The following is a 10,700-nucleotide window of genomic DNA, read 5'->3' on the forward strand; positions in this document are numbered from 1 at the left end:
GGAGGGGAGGCAGCGGCCTTCGTGCTCTGCTCCCCCATCCCACAGCCCACAAGCTCTGTTTAAGAGTCCTCTGGTCACCTCCGAGCCTCTCCCTGTGGGCGAATGAGGCGAGGGGAAGAAGAAAAGTCAATTCAAGGCCCTTTGCAGCTGTTTCTGGGGGAGTGTGTCTGTCTGTGTGTGGGGCTTTTCCCTGGCCGTGGTGTCCCGCAGCTTTGAAAGGAGTAAACACAGAGCCCCGAGGGAGTGAAAAGGCATGATTCTTCTCCAAACCCAGCTAATCCTGCAGCTTCCTTTGCAGGGCCAGTGTGGGGAGGCGGAGAAGGAACCAGAATTGTTTTTGCAGTGCTCCTGCTCCTGGAGACCAGGAAACGAGGGGAAAAATCCATAAATCATCCACGGAGGAGAGGCCAGAAGACGGAACTGGGCAGGAGGGAGAGCGCAGGGCGAGCGCCAGCAGGGGCGGCGTGGGGAGACACCCATCTGCTGGGCAGGGCTGGCCGTCGCCAGGGGGTCCAGGGTGCAGGACAGCGGCATTCCCTACCCAGAAGGCCTGTCCCTGCCCACCCTGTCACAGAGACGCCCTGGCTTCTCAGGGCCACCAACCCGCCCACAACAAGCAGGACACCAGACCACACTGCCCTGCCTCAAGGCGTTCAGAAGAAAGCCTGTGAGGCCCACGTGCTGCCAGGTCTCGGCTGGTCTCCAGCCTCGATATCCCTCAGTTATCCACCCAAAAGAGGCCCCAGCCCAGGGCCTTGCATACAGTAGGTACACAATAAACCTACCGGATGAGTGAACGAACAGAGCACAGAATGAGCAGACGTCTGGATCCTGAGGATCTGGACGGAGACGTTACTTTGGGGGGACACGCGGAGACGGGCTGAGGACCCCGTGAAAGCCGCCACTCAGTTTCTCCATGCTGGAAAGGGCCTATGCTGGGGGAGACAGCCACCGCCATATTCCCTTCTTGTTAAATGGGAAGTATTCAAATTATCTGAACGGATCAGATTATCTGTTTCTGGTCCACAAACGAATGTGAATGGCCAGATGGTGAACACAGGCGGCATAGCTAACGCTATCCAGCGTGCCGGGACCAGAAACGTTTCAGGTTCCAGGTATTTTTTTTCCTCTCTCTGATTTTGGGGAGGAATTAAGTCCGAGCACAAACTTCACTTACATTTCAGCTATATCTTACATGTATGGCCTTCTAGGTAATCATATACAATGATTTTTAAATGATGTTGTGTGTGAAACAGAATTCTGTGCACAAAAATTTCCATGTGTGGCATTGTGCCAGCCTCAAAAAGCTTTAGATTTTGGATTATTTGGGGGTCTCAGAGTTTTGGATTAGGGATGTTCGACCTGTGTATTAGGTTTTGTGGCCGTGCAGTCTCTACTGTAATCACTCAATGATTCCACAAAAGAGGAAGAAAAGAACCAAAGATTAACACATGAGCAAATGTACATGGCTGCGTTCCAAAAAATCTTTACCCACAAACCCAGGCTGTGCGCCAGGTCCAGCCCTAAAGCTAACCTCTGGGATAGATTGAGGCCTAGCAAAGCTCAACAGGAGGCACACACTCATAAAAATGGTCTTCCTGCCAGGCGCCAATGGCTCAGCCTATGATCGCAGCTACTCAGGAGATCTAGAGGAGCGGGGACGTGAGCGTGGGCCACCCGCCTCTCATTCCCACCCCTTCCCACGGCAAGCCCAAGAGTCCACCCCCATTTATAGACATTAACAGCCAGAGGTACTGAGTGACACGGCCCCACCACACTAATGCAGGGCTGACCTCAAGCCCAGATCTGGGTTGGAGCTCTCCCATCATACCCTTCATTAGCAAGAGAGGCAGCAAGGATGGAGTAGGGACCTCGTTTCTGCCATGTCCCCATTCTTCCCTCCAAAGGAGGGAATGTCACGTCACAGTCTCCTCTTCTGCCCACCCCAGAGTCCCTAAGTTCCTGTTTTCTAGGAGACTTCATTTCTTCATTTCCAGAGCCTGCCCCAGTAGCTGTCTCTCCTCGACAGGCAGGCAAGGAACGATGGGCCAGGGTGACCCTTGTTTAAGAAAAACTCGAAGTGGGGAGGATGATCCTGAGGGGGCCGAGGGGAACTGTAGGACCATGGCCAACCAGGACCCCACTGGACCCCACTGGAAGGAGGTGTCCAGCTGCTCAGCTTGGCTTGGCCATGTGCTGGCTATCTGATGGGATACAAGTCCAGTCTGGCCACACCTTATCTCTAAAAGATGCTAGAATCAGCTACACCAGATCTCCTGATTGCTCAACATTTGCAGCTAATTCTTTCCCGTTTGTATCTATTTTTAGTCAAATATGGCATCACACTGGACTTGGCCCTGAGCTCCACCCTGGATCACGAGTGAACACGAAATGCTTGCTGACCAGAAAGTCTGGGTGTCTCCCTGCTTCTCAGCTTCCCCTGTGCCCAGGGGGGCTCAGCCGGCAGAGGACTGTGGAGGCCACCTGGTCCACTCAGGCTGCAAGATGGGAGCTGTTGCTCCCCCTAAGCAGCCCACAGTGCTCGAGAATGATGTTGTAAGATCTGGGACCTCGTAGGGACTCCAGCATCCCTTAACCTGGCCCACACCAGAGCCTTGACTTCGAGACAGCAGAATCATCACAGTCGTTTAGCACATACCAGCTTGTGAGGTACTTCAGCGCCACCTTACCTGGTATGATTTTATTGTGTGTGTGTGTGTGTGTGTGTGTGTGTGTGTGTGTGTACACTGGGGCTTGAGCTCAGGGCCTCCTGCTCTTGCTCGGCTTTGTCACTCAAGGCTAGTGCGCTGTCACTTGAGTCACACCTCCACTTCTGGCTTTTTTGCTGGTTCATTGGAGATAAGTCTCATGGATGTGCCTACCCAGGCTGGGTTTGAACCTTGATCCTCAGATCTCAGCTGGGATTACAGGTGTGAGCCACTAGTGCCTGGCTACCTTTTGTGATTCTTGACTTACTAAGACAGACAGGGCAAGACCTTCTTCTTTCACTGAGGGTCAGAGGTAAAATGGAACAGACTTAAAGTATGGTCAGTGTCTAGTGGAGGTAATTGTGGGCTCTGTATGGACGCTCCCATCCAATGCTCTTCCACTTGCCAACTGAAGAGCGTCCTTCACCACAGGAACCCCTGGGAGCTTGCTCAAGGACAGGCCAAGCCTCTTGCTCAAAGATTGACCTCTTACCTTCCCCGTGGACTTGGTCCCCTTCCAGATGCAGAAGTAGCATATGGTCCAGGCCGCCAGGAGACACAGGGCCAGCTCCCAGCGGAGGCTCCCGATGTGCTCGATCCCGGCGGAGATGGCCAGCACCCGGCGCCTGCAGAGGGAGGGTGGACAGTCACCGGGCTGGACCTGGGTCTGACCAGCCTCACCTGCAGCATAGCAAGGGCAGCAGAGGAGCGGGGACCAGCCTCCGTTCACCACCTCATCCAGCCGTTCCCCATGTGTCAAACCCCGGGCTGGGCCCAGGGCCTACAAGAGAAGGAGGGGGGGTAAGGCACAGACATGAGACACAGGGGCTTAGGGAAGACAGAAGCACCCCACTTCTCCTGGGGTGCTGGAAGACACACACTATGGGTCCTCAGGCGGAGACCACACACCCTCACTTTGCTGAACCAATAGTGGAACACAGACCACTTCACATGGAAACTTCCAGATCCCCTTTCTGCAGCACGTGTCAGGCTGGGCCTCTCGAAGTCAGAGCTGCCAAGGGCTCCAGCGTCTGCTCCCACAGGAGCAGAGCAAGAACTGAACATCCCAGCGTCAGTGATGAGCTCTCCGGGGTGAGGCTTCTGAACCTGACTGCTACAGAGGCCCCGGGGCAGCTTCCTGGAGGGCGCACTAGGTGAGCGCTTGAAGGATGAAGGAGCTAAGAGAAGGAAGAGAAGAGATGGCTCTGGATCGAGGAACAGTCAGAGCTCAGCCCCAGAGAGAGCATGTGAGGCACAGCATGCTGGGGCTCAGCTGGGTGACGGGAATGGCAGGAAGGCTGGGCAGAGGAGGTGCACAGGAAGCCTGGGGTGGCCTGACAAGGGCCACGGCACCCCAGAGGGCACGGGCCCCGGAGAGCAGCACCCAGACGTGGCCACCGTGGCCGTCCCTCATGGCCCATCCATTCCTCAGACTTGACTGTGCAGGCCTGGCTCCCAGATTCCCTTACCCGAGTCAAACTTGCCATGCTCCATCCATATTTTGTAGAACTGTGGCACCAAGACAATCTCCTCCAGACTTTCTCTACGAACCCCCCGCCCCCCACTGCTATCAGACAGTGCCAGCCACCTTGTTGCCTTGAAAATGCCCACCAAGTATGAAAGGCACCCTCAGTGTGTCTCCTGGGCATCTGCGGCCAGCTTCTGCACCCACAGCCCATGACACCAATTAGCGCTGGTCAGCAGGCTCCCCTCCAGTCCTGTCCCCACCCCTGCAGACATCAGGCAGGCCCCGAAACGAAACCAGACTATGTGCAGCCACAGTCTCACTGGAAAGGAAACTGGCTCTGGGATTCAGTGCCAGGACACGTGGGGGCAGCCAACACTCAGTCACAAAGTGCCTACTCTGTGCCACAAAGTGCCTACTCTGTGCTAGCCAGTGCGTTAGAAGCCAGGTAAAAGGTAAATCCTCTACTGGGTCAAGCTGGACAGAAAGACAGGCAACCAAGGTGACAATGCTTCTTGTGCTTAGCATTCTCCAGCTTTAGTTCCTTTTGAAACTTCAAGCTTTGTTCACAAAAAATCCACCATCATCATCACACACATTGCCTGTTGCAGATCAGGGGCTCTGAAGGGCTTCCCAGGAATATACACACTGAGCCCTGATCTTTGCAGGGTGGGCGTCTGGGCGTTACATTCTGACAGGTGACCCCGAGGGTTTCTTATGCACAGTGAGGCTGAATCACCACAGAGGTTGCTCTGGTCGTCCAGGATGAAGTACAGCAGCCGTGTGTGGGGTTTGGAACCTTGGCTTTTTCTTGGCAGGAATTAAACCCGTCTCCTGGTTTAACTCCATTCCCATACATACAGCATAGCTTCCCGGCAGCTCTCCTGGCTGGCCCAGAGCAGTCAGCACAGGCTGGGTTCTGCTGCGGTAACAAGCACCCCCAGAGTCCTACTGCTTGAATTCTTTGAGAAGTGACCACAGGGAAGAATCTCATCCCCACAAATACGGCCGCTCCCAGAATTCTCTGGGAAATTTTTCTGTCCCTAGATTAGGAGGAGCTAGAAGATGCCTGCTGCCTTCTAGCCACCACCCATAAATAATATCCACGGAGACAGCTCATCAGCTGGTGAGGGAGAAGACCCTGGTCTCTGCAGATGGAAATAACCTGGTGTGCCCTGTGCCAGACTTGCACACGTCCTGGAAGGCGCTCACGAGGCCCTCGGCCTGCAGGGACGACAGGCGTGTGTGCAAACACAAGCATTCCTTCCTGCTGGTGGAACTGCTTGCTGAAGTGGGGGTGGGAAACCAGGAAGTGCACAGGGCCTATGGGAGGGAGGGAAGGAGGGAGGTGATAGGGGCGGGGGCCTGCCAGGAGGGCTCTGGCTCGGCTCCTCCACCTCCACATTTTGGATGCTGTGCATTCCGAGCGGGGCTGCCTGCGCCAGCTCCGCTCAATTGAACAATCTCGTTCCCAGAATGGGAGAGCGGACTCCCCGCGGCCAGGGCGGGTGAATCGCTCTTTTGGAAAACATCCTCGTCCTCTTTTCTTGCAGGTTTAGCCATGCGGTCTCTAGGAATAGCACCTTTGGTGTCTGGAGGGAACGGGGCTCAGCAGACCGGCCATGGCGTCTCTGGGAGCGTGGGGGCTGGGCCATCCCCCGTCCCTGCTGCAGACCTGGGGGGGTCACGGGGGGGCACAGCTCTTCCTGGGAAAAAGCTCTCTTAATGGCCCTCCCCCATGAAGCTTGGGACAGAAGAAAAGTCTGAATAAGGAAGAACTTGCTGCCAACACGCTGGCTGGCCAGAGCCTAGCGCCGGACCTCCCGATGCTTCTCAGGGAATGGGGGACGTTGCACACTGGCTGGTGCCCCGGAGGGGCGGGGGTGCACACACTAGAGCAATGCTCACCGCACACCTACTATGTGCCAGGCACTAAAGCAGAAGCTTCATGAGCCATCGTAGCATATCTGTGGCAACTTCCACCCCAAAGCCAAAACCTGACGGCAGGGAGATACTATGTCGGGCAGCCCCAGGCCTTGGCACACCCCAACATGGTTTGGGCTCAAATCCAGACTCAGCTCCTTGAAAGTTGCTCCACCTTTGGTAAGCGAAGTTACCTGTCTGGGCCTCAGCTTCTCATCCATCAGTGGAATGGTGGTCCCTGCCCCCCCCTTTCTTTCCTTCCATGAGGTCCACTGAGGCATGGAGGGCTGGGAACCATTACCATGCCAAGGGTGGGGAACAGGTGCAGCTGGGTCAAGGGTAAGTCTAAGGTCACAGCGCTTGGGGTGCGAGCACAGCCACCACCTCCCCCTCCTTCCCGCACTGACGCCGCAGTGAAAGTACAAGGTGCCGAGATGGAGAGCACCTGTCAATCACGCACCACCTGCCAATCATGCATCGCCTGCAGTCTTCAATGGCCACATGGCCATTGGAGCACCCCAGGCCTTACGGGAGAGAGTGGGCCGTGAGGCACAGCAGGGGAGCCTCACGGGGGGGGGCGGGGGGAGTCTGGTCAGGGTCAGAGCACGGAGCTGGGGGGGGCCCTGAAATGCAGGAGGAAGGTTCACAAAGATGATGGGGCATGTGGGGAACAAAGCACCCCAGGGAGAAGGCTTGGGAACGCCAGACACATCTGGGCAGTGCAGCCGAGCTGTGTGTGTGGGGGACTGCATCCTGAGGGGGTGGGCGGGAGGCCGCAGGGGAGGTGGCTTGGGAAGCACTGTTCATTCCCAGCAGGGTGAATGGATGGGTGAGGGCCGGCAAGGAGCGGCACAGAGACTGGCAGCAGCAAGGATGGCTGGACCGGAGAGGAGAGAAAGATAGAAGATGGAGACAGAAGGTGACCCCTGGGCAGGAAGAGGGGGAGTGCTGGCAAACACCTCCCCCCACGACTTCCAGTGTCTATATACAAATGGGCATGCACCGCCCGCAAACCACACTGCTGTACACCAGCATTTTCCCAGGATTCAGTCTGTGGGCATGGAGGCGGATGGACGGTATGCCCTGAGTCAAAGGGGGCAGCACCAAGGCCCTGGTGGGGGGGGGGACGGTAGGGGGGAATCGAAGGATCTTGCCTAAGATGGAATCTGGAAACAAGTGATGTCCACACCCCTCTGCCTAGCCACAGGCCCAGGAGCTTTCCAGAACTTTGGACCCCAGATATCTCCTGTTTCTGAGGGTCTAAGGCAAGTGGTTAGGACCCCGAATCAGATCCTCCGCCTCCCTCCTCGCCCTCACCAGTCTCCCCCACACAAAGGGGCTGGGCCCTGGACAGAAGGAAAGGGCTTTCCAGCACCCACCAGAGACAGCGAACTTGCGTGCCCCCCCGTGGGGCAGAGCCCCCAGCCTGGCCTGGGAGACCCGCTTCATCCTCATGCCCCGCATGGAACCCACAAACACATCACCTCCTTTTAACCTGCCATGAGGAGAAGGTCTGCCAGAGGCGCAGAGAGCCCTAAAAAGCTGGCATGGAGGGGCTGAGCTATAAATAGCCACGCTGATCTCCAGAGCAGCCAGATCCAACAGCAACGGAAAGGCCTAGCACCAAACGGGGTGTGCGCTCCCCGGCCCTGCTGCCCAGACAGCCCTGCTCGCACTGTCCTGGGGAGACAGCAGCTCCAGCCCCCAACTCTAGGGTCTGGGGCAGAGGCCTTGAAACCAGGCTGGCATGTAGGGTGGGTTCCCTCCTCGGCTCCGTACACATTGGGCTTGCTTGCTCATGTTTGGTGCTCTACCACCTGGGCCACACCTCTAGTTCGGTGTGTGAGCCAGCCTGCGGTGCCCCATGGGGCACTGGCTCCTGAGGATGGCAGCTATAGCCCTCAGGGAGGCTCATGCCTGTTATCCTAGCTACTCAGGAGGTGGAGATCTGAGAACTACAGTTTGAAGCCAGCCCTGCAGGAAAGTTTACAGGACTCTTATCTCTAACAAACCATCTAAAAGTCAAAAGTGGAGCTGTGGTTCCTGTGACAGACTGTCAGCCCTGAGTGAAAACGCTAAGGGACAGTGCCCAGGCCCTGAGTACCAGCACACACTTGTGCACACATACACACACACCAAGGACTAGGCAGCGGTGGTGGTCACACCATTCAGGAGGTTGAGACAGGAGGATGGTGAGTGGAAGGCCAGCCTCCACTGTACTGAAAGGCTGTCTCAAAAGTATCAATAAAACAAAACAAAAAAAAGAGGACAAAGGACAAACAAGGACAAGGACAGCTTACGTGTCCCACCTGCGTACCAGGGACAGGCACAGAATGTCATGGAAGCTTCCACTTCCTGTGACAGAGAGGGAAACCGTGACGGGGTGAGAGGTGACCTGCCCCGGAAGCCTCATGCACTCATACCCAGAAGCAGAGCTCAGACCCCCGCGCCTCGGCCTTGTGTTGGGGTCTGATGGACTTGCGAGCAGAGTTAGGACCCCAGGAACCAAGGATCACGCACAGATCTAAATTGGCCCAAGGGGTCTGCAATTGCTTCTCTCTCCGCCCACCCCCTCCCTGCCCTAGGAAATGCTCTCCCCAGCTCTCCCAAGCCGTTTGCACTCTGCCAGCCTCAAGTCCCAGCCCCCACGGCCTCGCCGGCCTGCTCAGCCCCTCTCACGTTGGAGTTCTGCAAGCTTTGGGAAGGGTCCAGGAGAAAATGCCATGGGCCCCACACCCCTCCGCTCCTCTCACTCTCCTGACAGCGTCCCTCAATGAGTGGCGTGGCTTCCCTCCAATGAGGGCACAGCAGGTGAGATGGCCCGGCTGGCTGAACCCTGTCCCACTGGACACCACACTGGGACCGCCTCTGACAAAACACCACACACTTCCAGAGAATTCTGAACACTGAAGGCCAAGGAGCCCTGAAACAGACACCTGGGAGCCTGGTGTAACCCTGACTTGGCACCTTCATTTGCCAGCGCTCCTGCCCTGGAAGGCAGAGCCAAGCCACAGCGAGAGCCGCTTCCTACCCACAAGGACGGCGGTACACACAGCCACACACTTTGCCAGGGGTGTGGACAAATGAAAGCTGCCTAGATTGCTGGGAGAAATGGAAACTAGTTCAGACACTTTGGCAACCCGTTTGACACTTTTGTAAAAACTTAAGACAGAGAGCCTAGGAATTGCTCCTTTTTTTTTTTTAAGGCAATACTACCAGGGAATTGAACTCAGGGCTCCATACACATTGGGCTTGCTTGCTCATGTTTGGTACTCTACCACCTAGGCCACACCTCCAGTTCAGTATTTGGCTGGTTGATTGGAAATGGAGTCTCTTGTGGGCTTTTCTGTCTGGGCTAGCTTGCTTTGAACCTTGTCCCTTCTAGTCTCAACTTCTTGAGTAGCTAAAATTACAGGCATAAGCAATTGGTACCCAGCTAAAACCTAGAAAATTCCCCTCCTGGGTATATACCCAAGAAAGTAGAAACAAAGGAAACAAAAACTTGTCCATGTATGTCCCGAACAGCATTTTTCCTCACAGCCCCAAATGGAAACCAAGTGTCGGTCAGCAGATGCACAGCAAACATCGCCATCATCCAGGCACGCACTCTTGTATAGCTACACAAAGGAAGGTGTCTCAGGGTGGCCGTTCCTGATCTTAAACCCCAAAGGTGCGAAAATCTGAAACCCTTTGTGAGTCAACGTGACAGGTCACAGGAAAAAAAACATGCAGACGCACTCAAGGGTGGTACAAAATTATCTCCAAGAACTCATGTGTAACACATGTGACTTCTGTTCTCAAGACACCCCTTTTTATACATATATGCAAAAATTCAAAAACGGGGGGACCCCACACACGGAAAAGCAAAGCACTTTCCGTCTCAAGAGTCACAGGTGAGGACAGTCGCGCATGCTCGTTCAGGCTTGCATTTCACGGGTGAACCTTGAAACCGCCAGACTATATGAGAGAAGCCAACCATGAAAGACCCAAATTGTATGATTCCATTTCTGCACTCTGTCTAGACGAGGCAGATCTGCAGAGACAGAAAGAGCAGCTGCCCGGGAGAACAGCGATGAACTACAAATGGGCACACAGGCTCTTATTCGGGTGATGGAAATGTTCTAAGCCTGAGCTGAGATGGCATCTCCCAGGGTAAATCTGCTCAAAAAGACTGAAGTGTACACTTCAAAGGGTGCGTTCTATGGCATGTAAATGACACCTCAGTAAGCCTATTAAAGTTGTCTGGGGAGAAGCACACTTCTGCTTCTCCAAAGCAACACCAGCATTCATCCATGACCTAAAAAACCTACATAGAAAATTCCAGAAATATGCCAGGCACTGGAGGTTCATATCTCTAATCCTAGCTACTCAGGAGGCTGAGATCTGAGGATCTAGTTTGAAGCCAGCCAGGGCGGAAACGTCCATGAATCTCCAATTAACCAGCAAAAAGCTAGAAGTGTGGCTGTGGCTTAAGCGTAGAGCTCCAGCCTTGGGTGAAAATGCTAAGGGACAGCACCCAGGCCCTGAGTTAAAGCCCTAGTACCAGCACAAAGAAAGAACGGAAAGAAGAAGAGAGGAGAGGAGGGGAGGCATGATTCTCTCTG

General features: G+C 55.1%; 1 protein-coding gene across 1 annotated transcript in view; it reads right to left on the minus strand.

Annotated features, from left to right (window-relative positions):
- Positions 1-10,700, minus strand: part of Slc6a11 (solute carrier family 6 (neurotransmitter transporter), member 11) — an 82,094-nt gene that overhangs the window by 50,297 nt on the left and 21,097 nt on the right. Inside the window, exon 5 of the mRNA XM_013010340.1 lies at positions 3,202-3,334. Coding sequence (XP_012865794.1) covers positions 3,202-3,334 — 133 coding nt within the window. The remainder of the gene's footprint in view (positions 1-3,201; positions 3,335-10,700) is intronic.

The sequence above is a fragment of the Dipodomys ordii genome, unplaced genomic scaffold, assembly GCF_000151885.1.
Source record: "Dipodomys ordii isolate 6190 unplaced genomic scaffold, Dord_2.0 Scaffold12, whole genome shotgun sequence".
Lineage (NCBI taxonomy): Eukaryota > Metazoa > Chordata > Mammalia > Rodentia > Heteromyidae > Dipodomys > Dipodomys ordii.